This window comes from Parus major, chromosome 15 (assembly GCF_001522545.3).
Source record: "Parus major isolate Abel chromosome 15, Parus_major1.1, whole genome shotgun sequence".
Taxonomy (NCBI): Eukaryota; Metazoa; Chordata; class Aves; order Passeriformes; family Paridae; genus Parus; species Parus major.
In genome coordinates, this window is record NC_031784.1 from 10,865,011 (window position 1) to 10,882,998 (window position 17,988).

At 45.5% G+C, this 17,988-nt stretch overlaps 2 protein-coding genes across 15 annotated transcripts in view; both read left to right on the forward strand.

The window, feature by feature from the left end:
* DEPDC5 (DEP domain containing 5, GATOR1 subcomplex subunit) overlaps window positions 1-2,602 on the forward strand; it is a 39,343-nt gene extending 36,741 nt beyond the window's left edge. For 6 of the 8 annotated variants that reach the window (XM_015643658.3, XM_015643657.3, XM_015643661.3 and 3 more), the window contains 2 exons: window positions 942-1,024; window positions 1,824-2,602. In XM_015643658.3, coding sequence (XP_015499144.1) covers window positions 942-1,024; window positions 1,824-2,119 — 379 coding nt within the window. In that variant the 3' untranslated portion in view covers window positions 2,120-2,602. The remainder of the gene's footprint in view (window positions 1-941; window positions 1,025-1,823) is intronic. The other 2 variants (XR_004499585.1, XR_004499586.1) reach the window with 1 other exon arrangement.
* Window positions 2,603-2,790: 188 nt separating this feature from the next.
* ANHX (anomalous homeobox) lies at window positions 2,791-14,748 on the forward strand. 7 transcript variants are annotated; one of them, XM_033518207.1, is made up of 10 exons: window positions 2,791-3,756; window positions 4,105-4,378; window positions 4,999-5,123; window positions 5,336-5,459; window positions 6,351-6,528; window positions 7,002-7,113; window positions 7,363-7,667; window positions 8,364-8,511; window positions 11,900-11,987; window positions 13,858-14,748. In XM_033518207.1, the coding sequence occupies exons 1-10, from the start codon at window positions 3,707-3,709 to the stop codon at window positions 13,951-13,953; spliced, it is 1,500 nt and encodes a 499-aa protein (XP_033374098.1). In that variant the 5' UTR covers window positions 2,791-3,706; the 3' UTR covers window positions 13,954-14,748. The 7 variants fall into 7 exon arrangements, with proteins under 7 accessions (XP_033374098.1, XP_033374096.1, XP_033374097.1 ...); XM_033518205.1 differs by having other exon boundaries at window positions 11,900-14,748; XM_033518206.1 differs by having other exon boundaries at window positions 8,367-8,511; window positions 11,900-14,748.
* Window positions 14,749-17,988: the final 3,240 nt, after the last annotated feature.

Below are 17,988 nucleotides of genomic sequence, written 5' to 3' on the forward strand. Positions count from 1 at the left end.
CTTTCTGCCTCTCTGAAGTCTGCTTACAGGCTCTTAGACTAAAATACAGCCTCCATGCCTGGAATTGTTCTGTAGGTGCAGCTGTGTGGTGTTTCAGCCTGTCACTCCCTGGGAACCATACTCTCCTCCCAGGGAGAGCCTTGCCTTTGGAATTGTCCATTATTCTAAGTTAGAAGCAGAAAGACTGTAAACAGAGTCTTCTTGAGAAGGGACAGCTATTTCCTTCTTGTGAATTTAGCACAGTCTTGAACTGGATGACACCTGATGATTGACAATAGGCAGGGGACTGGGGTGGGAGCTGTACAGAGGAGGTTGGGCCCAATTCAAGACAGAATTGTTGGAAGCTTTGGATACTATCTAGCCTTATCCGTCTGTGTGATTAAGCTGCCAGTTTCTTTCATGGTGTTGCTGCCAGGGTTTTTTTTCATGACAGAGCCTTTTGTTATGGACTTTAGTTTAGAAATCAGCTTTCATTAGTTTAGAAAGCAGAAGAACAAGTATCATACAAACAGCAGAGAACTGCCAGGTAAGCTGCTTGAAGTTCTGCATGGAGCATAGCACATCATGAAAATAATAATGTTGCAGCTTGAAACATGCCCAGGGAAGGTCTGTCTTGACTATTGCTCTTCCCTCCCTCACATGCAGCTGCCCCATTTTGTCAGAGACTGCTTGGAGCCGCTGCTCTTGTTTCCAGCTCCAGGCAGGACAGGGAGCAGTGTGGAGTGACAGGCTGTCACACTGTGTCTGGCAGGGGCAGAGAATATTTGGAGAGGCTCAGCTCTCTTCATCCCTTTTCCTTTTGCCTTCAGGCTGTAAGAAAGGAATAGTGGAAGGATTTCCTCTGGTGCCCCTGCCTTGTTCTGAGTAATCCTACCTGGAGTGGCTCTTTTTATCTTTTTATTTTCTTTTCTTTCTAATTCCCCTTGTCTCTATTTCTTCAGATTTGGATTTGTACAAGATAAATATTCGGCTTCTGCATTCAACTTCCCAGCAGAAAACAAGCCCCAGTATATTCATGTCACAGGTAAGCAATATTTGGGAGGCCCTGTGGCAAGAAGGAGATTATTACAAACAAGAGAACTATTTTACATGTGATTTGTGTTTCATGTCAGTCATGTTGGTGCTGCTCTGTCCCTTAACCAGACGACAAGTAGGTGTGTCAGACAACACAAACCAGAAAACTGGAGGGGGCAGGATGAAAAGCACGAAGTGTTGCTGCTAATAAATGGTTTGAAATCTTGCTTTACAGTGGCTCTGAAACTTATCTTTCCGGAAGATGAGGAAATTTTAAAAACTAAGGCAAAGCTTATTCCAAGGTGAATGTAAATGAATGTGTACCCAGAAGCTAGAAGGAGGGAAAGGTGTTGGGACAAGTCAGTGCTCTGTTCTCATGCTCAAGGTCTGATGTAGATCTATCTCTCTCCATATAGATACATATATCCATATAGATAGTGTGGGAGATAGATCAAACATTTTGGGTCCACTTGCTGGGATGTGAAAACAATTACAAGAAGGCAGGGTTTGGAAAACTATAGGAGAGAAATGGAAATTGATGGGAAGTTTGCAAGATGCATCAGAGGCTATATCTTTCCTTCATTCTGTGCTTGTAAGAAAGAGGCAGACAAAGTGCACTCCCTCCTGGTGTTGTAACTACAGGAAGAAGCAGCACCTAAGAGCCAAGGGGGAAAAGTGTATCCACTTTCTCTTTCTAAAAGGCAATTAAATGAAACTCAGGCCAGGATTGTTTCAGAATTTAAGGGGTCAGCTACCAGTAGTAGGGACTTAGGTCTGCCTCAGACTGAAATGCTGTCTGTTCCCTGCAGGGACAGTGTTTTTGCAGCTGCCATATTCCAAGAGGAAGTTTTCCAGCGGGCAGCAGCGGCGCCGGCGCAACTCCACCAGCTCCACCAACCAGAACATGTTCTGTGAGGAGCGCATTGGCTACAACTGGGCCTACAACACCATGCTGACCAAAACCTGGCGCTCCAGTGCCACTGGCGACGAGAAGTTCGCAGACCGGCTGCTGAAAGACTTCACAGACTTCTGCTGGAACAAAGACAGCCGGCTTGTTATGTTCTGGACTGATTGTCTGGACAAGATGCATGCTAGTGCTCCGTGAATAGGGTTGTATCTCTTAGGGAGACAGCTAGAAGCTTTACCTTGTGGCAAGGAAGTAGATGTGAAGAGTCTCTCTGTTGGATTCATATTGAGGCTCCAAGAGGACCTGAGAAATATTGCTGTTGATATTCAACAGAATTTGATTAAGTGCTTGGAAAAAAAAGAATTTAAGCTCTTGGCTTGCCAGTATCTGTCACCTGACCTCAGCTTGGTTTCAAGTAGCTACAGTCCTTGGTTAAAACGTCAGTTAGAGCAGAGGTAAAGGAGGTGAGGCCGCAAATGGTTTTCAAGGGCAGTTGGATTCAGCACAGTGTGATGGTATCAGCTTCTCGTCCCTGGAAATGATCAGTGCCCTTGGCATCTAATGTGCCTGGCAGCAGCCTGCCCCTTCCCCTTCCAAGGTGTGAATTGTGTGAATATGTAAGATAAGATGTGAGAGAAATTTTCATACATGTAAATAAGTAAAATGCAGAAAATTAAGTGACCTGATGTTTTGTTGTAACTCCACAGACAGCAGTACAGGATTGGTGATTAAAAGAAAACAATTACCGAAAGAAAATACTGCTTTCTATGTTCAGCTCCAAGTTCAGTTGCTGGCGCTTTGTCTTGCAATGGTGCAGAATTTTCTGTCTCCATGTCTGGATCACAGCAAGAGCAGGAAGCCAATTACTGTGTTATTGTCTTGCAAGGCGAGCACCGAAGCCTAGGGAGAAATCCAGGGCCACTGAGCACAAGTTGCTGCTAAGGCTTATCGGCAGGTTTCTAGAATGTGTCTGCGTGCAAGAGGAAGCTGTCTGCTCTCAAGTATGTATCCTTTGTCTTTGCAGGGCCTGGGCAGGAGCCGGTTATTTCAGCTCGGGGTTCGGGTCACAGCCGGCTCCCCGCCGTGCCGTGCCCCGGGGGCTGTCGGCTCCTGCTGCGAGACGCTCGCTCATTGTTACATTGTCCTGGAGAAACCGGGTTCGGGGAGGACTGGACCTTCCCCGTGGTGTTTAGATCCGATTCCAGACAAATCGTAGCCACTTCAGTGTTCTGTCCCCTAAGCTGAGTCAGGATGATTCATCTGATTTTAGACAGCACCCACCTATAGAAGGTGGGTTTGAGCTGTGTGTCTCTTCATTCAGTCGCTCTAAGTGTGTCAAATTATCAGGGCTTGTCTGATCCCCATTAGCGACTTAAAAATACTCTTTACTACGGGAGGAACTCGCTGCCATCTATTCTATCCCATTCTACATCAGTTCTGGGGGCCGGCATTGGCTGCGCTCGGTGGAAGCTGTAGCGAGGTGGGGGTGGAGTGCAGGGGCAGCCCCGCCTGGGCGGCTCCGGGAGCCGCACCTGTCCCCGCAGTGTCTGTCCCCGCAGTGTCCCCGCAGTGTCCCCGCACCTGCCCCCGCAGTGCCCTCGGAGCCGGCAGCGCTTGGACACTGAGCGATCCTACGGTGAGGACAGGGATGGGGAGAGGGAGCGGGGAGGAGCAGGAGCCTCGCCTTGCTGCGGGAGGACGGGGACGGGGCTGCCGCGTGTTCCTGCTCCTGCACTTCGAGCTCTTTCACAGCTTTTGCCCGGCGGCGCTGGAACCGGCCCAAGGATGGACTGTCCTGGTGGGGAATGGCCCCGGCAAGAGTTTTACATTTTACGGTAACTGCCCGGGCCTGTCACATGCCAGTTTGGAGAAATTTTACAAAATTATTTTCACCTGAATGTTTCTAGACTTAACGTTGTTTGTAGTTTTAACCTGTAAGCAGTGGATGTAAACTCTAGAGTTAGTCTCTGAGTTTTGGGGAAAGCGTAATATGTCTTTCTGAGCTAAGTTTTGTCAACTGCAAACCTGGTGTGTCTTTAGCTTTTCAGGGCTGCTTTAGGCCTAGTTTTATTTTAAGCAGCACGATGAATTTCTTTCCTTTAAAAAAAAACAAAAGCATACCATAGAAGCTAAAAATAGGAGATAAAGAGTTTTATCTAACCACAACTTTGTGCATTGCATAGAAAAAGCTTCCAACAGGACATGATGATGAAGCAGTTCATGGCCATGTTAAAGAAGAATGAAAATAATCATCCCCCATCCACCAAGCTGTTGAATCTAGCAGAACAGCTTTGCCAGGAGCTCCAGAGCTCATCTCCTAATCTGGAGAAGCTGGTTGGAGCTGTGATGGGATGCAAAAGCAAGACATACTTTCTCGCTAACATCCACGTTGTCCGGGCTTGTGTGTCCGTTCATATCCATAAAGGGGAACATGATGCAGCTTGCAAACTCCTGAAGGTAGGGATGTGCTCTTCAGTTCTTCATGGAAACAAAAAGCCATGTTAGAGAAACAGTAGATAGAGCTGTCAGTGCAGAAGTATCTTAACTGCAGCACATGGAGCACTTCCAGCTTGCCTAAGGCAGTGGAAGGTGATAGGTGTGCATTGTGACCTGAAACACAGGACAAAGCCTTTGCTGCAGGCACTTCGAGTTAGTCAGCCAAGGGGAAAAAGCTAACTGGGTGATTATGGGGTTGGTTGTAGCAGGATTTTTGTTCTGCTGTGGTTCTTGGAGTTTTTCACAGTCCAAGGGCTCAGGACATAAAAGTGTGGGGAAGCCCAAGATTAGACCTTGGCAGGGTGGGAATACTTGAGGAAGGCTGGATGGTGCCACTCGAAGTGAGGAATTTTAGGCTTCTAGATCTGGTAATGCTGACCTTTTCACCAGGGGAAAAGAAGGAATTAGGCAAGTCCCTGTGTACCTGAGAGAAGGTACAGCGAGCCATGTGCTTAGATAATGCTGCTAGCTCTGTCAAACCAGTAGGAATCCCTGAGTAAATTTCTGTTGAGGGTGTTCTCCTTCATACAGGGTCTGAGTGACTCTCTGGAAAGGTTTGCTTATGCACAGTTTTGTTTTAGTGTTGCAAGGCAGAAGAGAAGAAAGAGCTGGTGCAACTTTGGCATGAGATTCACTACCAGAGGTTTATGGCGGAACACAAGACACATTTTCTGACACCACTGCAGAAATTCCGCTGCAGGAAGAGGTACTGCATCGTGGGGAATCCAAGATTTTTTTCTCTGTAGTTTTCAGATGCAGGGGCTCCAGATGCAAAGGCTGGTTTCACACCTCAAGATGCTGCTTCTTGGAGCTTGGTTTTTCTTGGTATTTTGACCACTTTTGTAATGTGAGGAAATTCCCACGAATGTGAATTATTCCTTTTGGGTCCTTTTTAACCCCATTTTCTCCTGTGTACAGGAATCCTCCACCTAGTTCCCTTTGTCCTGAAGGTTTGAAGACTCGAAACTATTCACAAGAAGTACGCCAGCACCTGCACAGGTTTGCTGCAGAGGTGACAGCCAATCCAAACAAGAAACAGCGGGTAGGGATATTCTAGGGATACTTCCAATCAAGTCTCTTTGTCACAGAAAAGCAGGACACTGTGATCAGGAGTCAATTTCCGGTTTAATTTCTGAATCCTTGTTTTTTTGTTGAAATGAGCCTTGTTGAAGGCTCATTGGGACTGGAATTCCTCATATTTGATCTTCCCCTAAAAGTTTCTTTAAAAAATCATCAGGTTCATGCTAAGTTATTTCTCTTGCTGTGTATAAAAAGTTGAGGGACAATAAATTCCTCACTGGGTTTTTAGCAATTCAAATTTTGTAGTGATTGAGCATAGGTAGCCAAACAGCCATCACTCAGCAGAGCTCTATTACAGTTCTGAGTTGACTGAGTAACAGCCTGTGTAAAATTGCACTTTGTTCACCAGAGCATATTTTGTGCTGACTTTTCAAATGCTGGTAATTTGCTGTGATAACACAATAGGGTGTGTTGGTGTATGCAGGGATCTACCTTCTTTGGATATGGACAGATCTGTAATGGAAGAGATGTGTGAATTAAGTTAATAAGCACTGTTGGTCACTACCTTGCTTCAGACTTCAGTGTCTGCCTGTGTGAAGCTGTCATTCTGAGGGAGGAGCATGCTTTGGTGAGGGTGTTATCTGGTGAGCAGCATAGGATAGCAGTGCAAAGGAAGCCTTAGCAAACAAATTGTCTGGGAGTGCAGGGTGGAATTTGTGTTTTCTATCAACTGAGTTTATAAAATCTCCTCAATCAGATGTGCTAGGCCTGTTGGAGACCTACTGAGTAAATGTCTCTGGCTTTGGAAGGTCTTTTGCTGGACTGCTTTTGGAACTGAAGGGAAATGCCTGATTATTTGGAAGTGATTTTTTTCTTTTCCCCCCTTGATTTCCCCCTGTGCCTGGGTTTGCAGGACAGATTGGCTCAGGACATGAACCTGCAGCCAACTCAGGTCTATAATTGGTTTGCAAATTATCGACGACGAAAATCCCGCCTCCTTCATGTGAAAGCGCCCAACAATTCATGTCCTGAGAAGGCTTCAGCTCACAAAGAGCCACAGGATAAAGGATCCAACACTCCACAAAATGCAGGTTTGTCTCTTCCTAATGGGTTCAGGATGTGATCCAGAGAGGTGAATATCAATTTTAAATTCCCTCAGGAAGTGGGGAAGGATATTGCTTCTCCAGAACAGCATTATGTGCTGATGGGTGGATGGAAGTGGATGCTGGAGAACTCTGCTTCAGTGGAGTGTCTCACTGTTGGGCTCCAGGCTGTTGCTCCAGAGGAGTAGACACTGCTACAGCCTGTGCAACAACAGGTGAAAGGAGATGCCTGGCTTTAAAGAGGCACCAAATATGGGAAGCAGCAGGTTTTAGCTCTCAGATTCTGGAATCAGGGCAGTGTACTCCAGAAAATCCTAGTATTTCCATGTCCTTCAACAGACAACCAAACTTCAGTCACAAGGAACATAAGGGTCTTGCTTCATTTGGCAGATTGGGTTTGTTTTGTTGCCTTTTGGAGTAATCATTAGTGGTGTGACACCTGCCTGGCCTGCACCTTACAGATGGATCTCCTGTGGGCATCAGCCCTGAGCAAATGGATATAACCCTCATGCCCTGTGAGCCAGGACAGGAGCAGCCTCCTGAAGGAGAGTATTTAAAGATGCTGGAATCCAGGTGATGTATGGCATCTTTACAGTGAAAGTTCATAAATGAAACAACATAAATGTATTCACGGAACTGACTTCCTTGTCGGTTCCATGGGGACATCACTTAGGAGCCTGGCCACCTTTGGTGGAAATGTTCCATGTCAAGTCAGACAATTTATCTCCCAGCTGTGGAGGGCAGGATTCAGAGGTTTAGCTGGGGGTGTCTCCTTTTGGCAAAGCAGTATGTCTGGCTGATTCATTTTTATCATCATTGCAGCTGTATGCAGAGCCCTGAGCTGTTGTATGAAGCTGGAACAAGCAAGGTTTTGTGCACCACTCACAGCGCTGAACAACCTGCACCTTTTGGCACTGAGGCTGTGGTGGAACCACAAACCTGCTCTGGCTCTCCTGTGCTGCTGCCTGGAGAAGCAGTGGGCAGGGCTGCTGCCAACTTCTGTCAGGAGAGCTTTGTCCTGTGCTCTTATGAGCCCGTTCCCGTTGTGAATTATTGTCTGCCCATGTGGTGGGCCCCTTGCAGCACCAGAGGAGTCTTTGGCTCTGTGTGGACCCCAGTTGTAGAAGGTTAGTAAAACTGCACCCAGATTGTTGACCTTAAGACTTTCCAAGCTTCTCTTCCCATTGTTGAAAACACTCTTGCTCACTTAAGTGTCCTGATGAAGGACAGCAGGGCTTGTTTTGAGCTTTGGAGGTCTACTTCTCACTGGTAATTCAGTGAGAAAATCTGTTGATTTAAGGTGTTGACATTCTTACCTATTCTTTTGCCTAAACTGTAACCACTTCCATAAGATAGTGATGGACTCCTTTAATATTTCCATTGAGAGAGTTCCTCCAGTTGTTGTCTGCTCACCTTGTCCTTTTGCAAGCTCCTGGGTTTTTAATGCCTGTCATCATTAAGATATTGCCTGAGAAAAGTCGGGGAACTTCTTAACTGTGACATGATGCTTGTCTTCAAGCATGTGTTCTCACTTTCCTCCCTCTTGCTGTTTTTTCTCTTCCTCTTTTGTCTTCTTCCTGTCCAGTCATGTTCAGCATTCCCACCATCTCTTTTCTTCTCCCTGTTCTTCAGAACAGGCTTGATAGAATGCATAAGGGACGTCCACTTGTTTTTGCTGTAGGTCTCTAGAGCAGGAAGGGCTGTAACTGCCATTCCCCCAGGCCCTGGTGTGTGTGGAGCAAGGACAGAAGGAATAGCTGGGTCAGAGGTGGGGCTGTGTTATCTGTATCTGTACTTGTGTTTAATGCAAGCATTTATTTCAGCAGGTATCAGAGCTCCCTTGAGCACAGTCCCTCAAGGTGGCTGTGTTGAAGCCAGTTCAGAAAGAATCATTCAGCAGTCAGATTTACATGATGAAAGCTTAATCCTTAGAGGAGGACAGCTAGGGACCCTGGAATCTATTCCCCACAGGTAAAGGGAGGGAAAGCACAGGGCTGCCTAAAGCCAGGAATAAAAATGATGCTGTGAGTCCAGCCATGTCTTGATAACCCCATTGAAGAGAGTTGCAGAAATGGTGACACACCTCATTCCCAGGAACTGCTTCTCCTTGTGTCCATTCTGCTTTGCCAGTATTTATATCTGTGCATGGGTAATGTTGTCTAAGTATATGTGTGTGTGTGGCACAAAGGAGATTTGGAATTGGCCTAATCAAAAAAGATATGACGCCCTGTTTTTAGGCAGGTTCAGTTTCTGAACTATTTGCTTGGTTTTGGCAGAAAAGCATAACCTGTACTGATCCCCAGTGAGGGCTGGTTCTGTGGGCTTGGTTGGTAAGGCCTGTACTTACTCCTAAAATAGTTTTTGTAGCTTCACAACCTCATGACAAGATTATTCCATAGTGCAAGCTTTCCAAATTGGAAGATGGAAAGACAGGCACTGTTCTCTCTTTCTGTTTTCCACCTATAACAAAGGCTTCAGATTTCAGATTTTCTCTGGGAATTGAGAGAAATCCAGAGAATGCAAAACAACAAAAATTCATGCCATTTTCCATATGTTATACAACTTCCATAATGTTACATAAAAATGAACACAATAAACATAGACATTATGGGCTTCCTTTAATTTACTGATCTGCAAGACAGAGCAGGAGCAGAAGCCCCATTTTATGACCCTTCTGCTTGACACAGCATTTGTGCCAGCATGACACTGTCAGTATGTCAAAAAGGCAGGTAGAATAAGCTTTATTCCCATTTTAAAAATGAGGAAGAAGAGGCACAGAAGGCTTTGTGGCTTGTTAAAGAACAAGTAAATGAAGTGATTCACTGGAGATAAAGATTGGTGAGACTTTGGCCCCAGTTCCCTGCTGAAAACATTTCTGCCTTTTACCCGATTCCTACTTGGCCTGGTGCCTTGTTCACATTCATGTCAGACTCCTTGCTCTGAATTGCTGGGGAGAACCCAGGTCAAGCACTGTAAACCTGTTTTAGGTTTGTAATGTTTTAAAACCTATGTTTTAGGATTCAGAGTTTTAAAGAGTGGCTAAAGATCATGAAAGATCAGCAAGCCTTGCTGGCAATATTTTGGCTGGATTTAAAATTGCATGTTCTGACTCTGGAGTGAGCTCATGTTTATTTTTAAAATATGTTCTGCCAGTAGAAGAAATCTATGGTGAATGTCTCCTTGTTGGGTATGTCAGTGTACCAGGCATCCACACACCCTTTATCATGTTCCTGTGAGGGGCAGGACTTGCTGCTTTGTTGGCACCTTTTGGTGAGGACATAGTTATTTGAACCCTATTTGTAAATCCTCTTTAGTGGCCTGGGCCAGCTCCCCCCAAAACCCTGACCTCCTCAAAATTCCATGAATGCTATGGAACATCAATCTTTTTCAGAAATGTGTGATACTTAGGTTGCAATTTCAGCAATTTCATTCTGCAGTTTCTCTCTAGGGAGCCAGGAGAGCTTGTGTGAGTAGTCTTGTGCAAGATCACTGCTCAGTCAATGAGGATCACCTGTGTTAGGAGGCAGAACCCTCCAACAGAGGCAGGGATTAGAGAAGAGTATTGTTACCAGAGTCCTCTTGAGCAGTTGTGGTTCAATGAGCACCACTCCTCTGGGAACTCATGGGGCCAACAGATCAAACTGTAAGGCAAATGGGTGTTGCTGTCCTGGAAGCAACACCGATTTGATTATTATCCTGGTTTTAGACATAAGAGTAACACAAAGAGAAAGAAATTATTTAGCCAAGATCACCTATCTGGAATGGACTCAGTGTTATGCTCCCCTTGCTTCCTGAACACTAGGATAGAGCTACAAGTCAGCCAAAGGACCCTTAATCTGGTTGTCTCATTTTTAAAGATGCTCACCTGGAAAGGACATGGCCTCAAAGCTTATCAGAACAATTCCTGTTGATTTCTTTCATGGGCTTTTTACAGCCACTCCTACGCACTTGGGCTGTGTCCAAACCTCTTCTGCTCTACAGGGCTGTGAGGTGGGAGTGTGAGAGGGAACCAGGCTGGAAGCTGACTGTCTCCATCTGCTTCTGCTGCCTGAGAGGAGGGTTTGATCCAGATAGCAGACTGGAAGTCCCTGTGGGACACCAAGCAGATGCTCCCCTTTTTTACAGATAGTGATGGCGTATCCTCTTCACTCTGCAACTTGGGACAGGTGGAACATAGCCCAGCTAATGGTTCTTTTGCAGAGTGGAAATCTCATGCCTTCCATTTCAGAAAGAAAAGCACACTGAGCTCTATGGAGCAAGGCATTCTGTATTTATGAGCCAGCATATTGATTAAGAAAATGTCAGTGCCGAGATGTTCGTGGCAGCTTACAGCTTCTGCCTGCATTTCTGGGATTCCAGCTCAGAGTGCTGGGAATCCTCCTGATGTTAGGTCACCCTCTGGACAACCCAGCATCCTGACACCAGCATGCAGCAAGTCCCAAACCCACCAACAGAGGCTACTTTTTGGCATGTTGCATAACTGAAATGCAGAACTCGTTGCTAAGGGCACTGTGCATGTCGGTGTAAGTGGGCTGTGAAAAAGCATGAGACAAATTCTTGAGAGGGTGGGAGAGGGAATTGAGCCCATTTGTCATTAGGAAATGTGACTCTGAATGCAGTTTCCAGCAGAGGAGCCCCAAGGCTGGTTGATGAAACCTGGGGAGCATTCCAAGGAAGGGCAAGTTGGCACTTATCCTGTTGGTTCTTTTTTCCTGAACTCTGCTAATGAGCACCTCTTGTCTGGGCCTCTATGGACACTCACACCTTGGGCTATTCCTGCTGGTGGTACAGGGAGTGTTGCTGCATTAGAGAGACTGTTGAGTTGTGATGATGGGGGAGAACATCCCACTGTCTGCTACTTGACCCAGTGCCCACAGACTGATCTGTTTTGAGAGGCTAGTAGAGCCTCCAGGGGAGTGTGGATGGGGAAGTCGCATCCCCAGACTTCACTGGTGGCCTTGGAAAGCTGTAGCAGAAGTGTAGCCAGTGTTGTGTCTATGTCTAAAGCCGCATATTTTGACTCTTAAGGTCTCTGCTTTTAAAACATGTTCCAGGCGCGAGACATTTTGCTAGACACCTCTTTGTTTATGGAGAGTGTTTTGGGGCAGAAGGAAAGTTGCAAATTGAGATGTGATTCCCTATATGTTGCTCCTGGTCAGGGCAGTCTACCCACTGCAGAATGTGCATTTTCAGACCATAAGAATTTTGAGAAATGGGGCAGGTGTGTAGACAACAGAATGCTGTCAAATGAATGGTCTTGCCAACAGCCCCTCTTGTCCTGCTGCAAAACATTACAGTAAGTGGCAAATAGAGCATAAATACAAATGCACCTGGATGGATATAATACTTTTTTTTCCAGTTCCTCTCAGACTGTGTTTGGCAAGCCTCAAAGTCCACATGTTTCTGCAGCCCATGTGGACGAAAGCCAAGCCCTGGGACAAAGCCAGGTAAGAACACACCTAATGTTCAGAGAAAGGAGCTCCTGTACTCATGATCCCCTGCAGGTCTCTCAGAGAAGATGTGAATTCTCATATCATATTCAGTATCAAACATGTTTGATCTAAGCATAGCTTCTGAATTATAGTTCAAAGCAAGCTAGGCATTCCCTGGGTACTGTCCAACAGATAGTGGAAGGAAAGGTGGTTTTGTTGGTTTTTTTTCCCCTACTTGAATTGCTTATCAGACCCTAATTTTATTAAATGTGTCATTGAAATGGTGGTCAAAAGAGCCTGTGCAGATCCAAAGTGTAGTTTAAATTTTCAGTAATGGAGTGCTCACCTATAGAACAAAAAGATGGCTGCTTGAGGTCCTCCCCTCTAAAGTGTTTTGCACAATTTGATTCTGTTCCCTCAGACCTCTTAAAATGTTTAGTGTAATTTCCGTTTGCAAGTCTGTTTTATGGTTGAGGAAAAGGGATTTTGCACTGTTCTGGGATGGCTGATAGCAGTATACAGAGCAGTGTGATTGTTGGCTGGGATAAAGAAGGTAGTTCCATGCTGTGGGTGCAGTCTGTGTGCCTTCTGATGGGGACTTCAAGGCAGTAGAGAATACAATTTAGGAATCTTGTGCTTTCAAGAGGATGGGAGCACGGCTCTGAATTGTTACCTAAAAACAGGACCCAAGAAAACCTTGTCTAAGCTGTACATTGATGTATTTTTTGGCTTCATGTGTGTTGGTCGAAGAGTCAGTGAGTGTCCACTGCTGTTTCCCTTGCAGTGTGAGCTGCTGGGGAAAACCCTTTTCAAAAGAGATTACAAAAAGCAGGACCCATATCTGCTGGCCTCATTATGAGAAGTGGCTGCAGCTCTGAGGGCAGTAACAGAACCTCTTTTGAGCCTCTGAAAGCATCAATATAAAGATCTGTATCTTGGAAAGTGGCCTTTTTACCAGCCATAATGTAAGCCAGACGAGAAGGAAAGCTTTGGGCATTAATAATGAATGAGCCTTTTCTAAGATTCCCAGAGCAGGCCGTCTCTAGCTAGTCTTCATCTTGCTGTTCTGCATTCTTGCACTGATTTTGCAGTGGTGAAGAAACATGACACTCAATGGGCTGGGGAGCAAGAATACTGAGTGATGCTTGTAGATGTCAAACGGGACATTTTCAAATCTTTGTAATAATTACTCAGTTCAGGAATTCAGAAAAGCAATTTTGCATATTTTAGTGTGTGCCTTAGGAAAAGGAAGAGTTTGAATGGGTAAATGATTTTACAGCATTTCTACAGACTTCCTGGGCACTTTGCTTCTTGCTGAATCAACTTACTCTCAGCTTGTGGCAAGAATATGCAGATATTTGGTTCCTATGTCTGAATCACAGAGGTGCAGATTAGAACTTTGTTTTGTGCACAGGACTCAATTTGCTTTTTGTTGATCATGCATCCTGTTAGAACCAAAATGAGAATAAAATTAAAGCAGTTTATTAATTTTGGGGATATTTCTTTCTCTCCCTGAGCAGACCTCCCTTGCTCATGACATAATTTCCTTAATTTTTAATTCCTGTCTTACCCTCTGTCAGTTGCTGGCTTTTATAGGAGCCAAAGCCTAGGGCAGAGGGAAGGGAATGGCTCTGCTCTGAATTCCTGGGAGATGGATTGTGCACAGATTGTGCTCATCACTTCCACACACCCACTGATGGATTACTCCACCTGAACTTGGAGGGGAGGAAGGCCTTTGTCACTTCATGCACACAGCCCTGAGCAGTGACATTTCCTCCCATCACACACCTTGTGCTGCTTTCTGCCCAAAGGAGCTCTTCCACCACAAGCAACTGTGTTAAAAATCATATCTAGTGAGGCTTTGCTACCTTCCTGTGTCTTTCAGGTCCTGGAGGATCCAGCTGTTGATTCACTAGACCTGTTCCAGGCAGCATGCCTGCTCTATGAAATTTCTAGCAGTAAAAACCGTGAACCGATGTGACCTGCCTGCAGATACAATCCATGTCTGTGCTTCCCTGGGAAACACCTCATTCCCTCTTTTTTTTTAAAATGGAAGAGGAGTTTAACAGGGAGATTGAATAGTGTGAGGGAGAAGAATGGAGGTGTTTCCAATGGTTACAAAAGTTGGTTTGGTTACAGTTTTATTAAGAAGTTTGCAAAGGATAGAAGAAGGCAAAAGTGCACTGTGGACTGTAGGTTTTTGCTGGAGTGGTCTGAAGCTGCACTGTAGATGTTAAAATTATCAAGGCACTGCTTCTGATCTGATCATGGCACTGGCCAGGTCCGAGTCCTTGGTTGCATCGTGAAGGTAAATGAAGCTCCTGTGCTCAAAGGAGTAAAATTTAGTTATATTGCCTTGCAGTGGATATTGGGACAACCTTTTCTCAGGCTTGGAAAATAATGTCTCATGGTAATGTATTTTTTTTCCCTGCCTTCCTGTTGTACTGCAGAGTGTAACTTCTGGAGTGTTCCATACTCTGTAGTGCCACAGGTGACACAAACGAGCACAGCAGAATTTTCAGTGCTAGAGCATGCCATTGTTTTACTGTTTAATACAAGAAGTAGCAAGGCAGGCCCTTCATGCAGCTTTAAAACTAATCCTGCAAGTTAGGGTGGGTTTTTGGGTTTTTTCCTGAAGTGTTACTGTTTTTAAAAAAATCTGTATATTGCAAAATGGGTCCCTTTTGCCAAATCTCCAGCCCGGAGATACATGGAGAAGATGTCTCCTTTACCTTTTGTTACAAAGTTTTCGAATAAAGATTTTCACTTACTGTTTCTCCAGGGTTCATTTTTTTCAAGGTAAGGGTGAGAGGTGATAATTTTCACATGGTAATTATGTATTAAAAACGCAGGACCAGCTGTCCTGGGAACACTTGTGTGTGCTGAGAGCCTGAAGCCTCCATTATTTTGGCGGATCTCACTAAGAAATGCCCCTTTCTTGTTTTTATTGGGAACAGCGGTGCTTGGCGGGGTCACACACGTTATCGTTTATTGCCGTCAAGAGCGGAGCCGTCAGTGAATCTGGGCATTTGCACAGGGAGCAAAGATGCCGGGCTCGTAGGGCCCGCACGACCACCCGTGAGGTGAGGGACGAGCCCGCCCTGCCCTCACAGCCGCGGCCACCGCCCGCCCGCTCTCCTCCGCTCGGGGCTGTTCCCGCCGCCCGCCGCCGCCTCCCCATTGGTCCGCGGCCGCCAGCAACAGCGCCAGATATATCCTGCCGCGCCCTGATTGGCTGCCGCCTCCCGCCGAGCCATAGCAACAGCGGGGCGCGCGCGGGCCGGGGGGGGCTGAGGCTGAGGGAGCGGCGGGACCCTGAGGGGCGGTGGATACCCGGGGGCCGCCGCCACGGCCACGCCCGGTGAAAATCCATTCACGCCCGGTGAAAACCCGTTCTCCGGGCGCTGTCACCATCGTTTCTGCGGCCCGCGGTGGAAAGGAGACGGGACACGGTCAGGAGCCAGCCAGCGACCCGGCTCCATGCAGAGGCAGCAGCCCCATAGCAAAATTCCCACTGGATCTTGCTGGGCTGCTGTCTGAGATCCCAAATAAGGTACTTTAGTTTTCATCCCTGCTGATATGACATGTCACTACAATGACTGTGATTTAGCCAGCCCAGTGGTACGTGATACATGTGGATGAAAGCCAGGGAGGTTACACTTCCCTGCTGTTGAAGATGTATTGGAGCAAAGAGGGATGACGCCTCTCTTACAATGAGATATATTTTCAGTTCCTTTCAAATACTTAGTTCTGTTTCCTGTCAGAGGAGATAAGATTAGATTAACATTGCCTGTATAGAAATTTTAGATAACTGTCATTCTATATAGCTTCTTTTTTAAGAAGGCAACCCATGCTAGGGAATGCAGGTATTTTGGCTTGGCATAAAAGTGACATTTGTTCTACCACTTTAACAACACCAGTGTCTGAGGACCTTGTAAGTTTTTAAAATAGTTCAAGAACACAGTTGTTTTGAGTTTTTAGTTAAAAAGAAGAGACTCAATTCAGCAAAATTCATCAGGAGTGCTAGAACAACAAGTTTCTTTTCCAAAATTAAATTTGAAAAAGGATTTTCAGCTAAAGCAGAATTAAAGCCTTTTCTCTTATACTTAATGAATTTAATTTCTGAATTTGGTACAGTTGTTCTCTGGAGGACAACTGAATTTTCTAGGTCGTTTCCCAGGTGAAATAACTTATTACTTTTCTGTAAATTTATGTTAGACAATTCAAAGTTTGATATGTAAAATCAAGCAAATTAAAAGTATTTCCCTTTAAGAGATGCAAAGTCAAGTGGTTGAAGTACAGTGTATTTTGGCCCACTATTGCCCCATGTCACCGGGATATTGAAAGTGCACAAAGCACTTTTGAGGAGCTAATTGCATTTGGACAGGAATTTGCAAGTGGTGCCTACATATGATCTCACAGGCCTTGGCCAGGCTGTTTTAGAGGGGCTGGGCAGGATTCAAGGGTGGGCTGCTGCTTCCCCATCCATGAGCCAAAACAGACCTGGTGCCTGGCCATGCAGGAGGGGAAGAGAACAAGTGAATCTCTGCTGAATATACCTTCTGACCTTCTCTACTTGTGCTGCTGGCTGGAGTTAGTCTTCCAGGGAGAGCCTAGTGGAGTTCTTTCCATTGTATTCACATTGGGGTAGCAACTTGTTCAATTTGTGTCTTACCTCATTCTGGTTTCTTAGATGTGATTCGTGTCCCCATCATGTTCTGCTTTCCCTATCCTACCATCTGTAGCAAGCTCTGGGTGTGTTTATGTTGTTCTTCCTTGGAGCTGTACTTGGAAGCATGCTGAGCATGTGGCTGACCTGCCCTGAGCTGAATGTGCAGTACCTGCTGTTGTCATTCCTCCTCCACATGGCACGGCCTAGCAAAGGAAGAAGCTTGCCCTAGATAGAAAAAAAAAAAAGTTATTTTTATCCTAAAATGCCTATAAGAGCCCAAAGTACAGTGCCTGTACGTACTCACTGGTCACAGAAAGGGGATAGAAATCTAGGAGCACTTTCAGAAGTTCTGTTACTTGGCTCTTCCTGAGCTGAGAGAGACACTTTCCCAATAGGCAGCATCCATGTTTTCCAGCACTGCTGCTAGAGGTGGCTTTACTCTGGGCAGTTCCAGAGGCTGGTTCTGCCCTGGAACTGTGCTGTGGGAATGGCTGTGTAGAGGTCCTGCACAGCAGCTGTCATGAAAACTTCCCTGAACTAATCCATAACTAATAACTAATGTCACTGCTACAGGGGATGGAGGATGTGAGTAGCAGCTTTTCCTGCTCGCAGTCCCTTTGGCATATCCGCTTGCTGTCACGGTCACTGGTGCATCCAGTATCCACTCAGGAAAAATGCTGGGACACACAGCTTCAAGGCAGTATTTTCAGGCAGTCTCTCATTCTGGATGCCTGGCTCACCTTTCTCCTGGCCTCATTTTTAGAGGAAATGAGCATTTTATGCTAGGACACCCAGAATAAGAGGCCACTTTTGAAAATGTTGGCAAAGGCATTTTGTCTTATCTCTGCACTTCATTAGTCTTATCCCCAAAGTCTTTCATGTTATGTTCTACAGTGAAAGGTCATTGTTTCAGATCAATCATTTTCAGTGGGATTTAATCCAGTTCGAAGTCAAACTAATCCACTTTGGTAAAGGTTGAAGGGCAGTAAAAATTCATTTGTTAAGACAGTTCTGGTCTTATTTTTCAAATGTGGCTGTTGATGCTGAGTCCTTGATTGTGTATGCTCAGCATGAGGTGTCTTTTGGAGAGGTTGCAGAAGTCCTAGGATTGAGTTATTTTGTATTCATACTGTTTTTTTACTTCTAGTATTTTCCTAACACAGGCTGTTTCTTTTTCCTCTTACCTGTAGAGCCTCTTTTCAAAATGGTGCTCTGGTGGCAGCTGCTGCTAAGCAGGCTTGTTCATGTTTTCCTGTTGAATCCTGGTTACTTTCCCCTCATGACATAAAGAGTAAAACTGCATTCTTCTATCTGGGCAGGACTAGCAAACACCGTAGTCTCGAG

Coding starts and splice junctions, on each gene's coding strand:
- ANHX (XM_033518205.1), top strand. CDS start 3,707: ATGGACTGTCCTGGTGGGGAATGGCCCCGGCAAGAGTTTTACATTTTA. Junction 7,114..7,362: donor TTAAAGATGCTGGAATCCAG/GTGATGTATGGC, acceptor TCATCATTGCAG/CTGTATGCAGAGCCCTGAGC. Junction 8,512..11,899: donor CTGGAATCTATTCCCCACAG/GTAAAGGGAGGG, acceptor TTTTTTTTCCAG/TTCCTCTCAGACTGTGTTTG.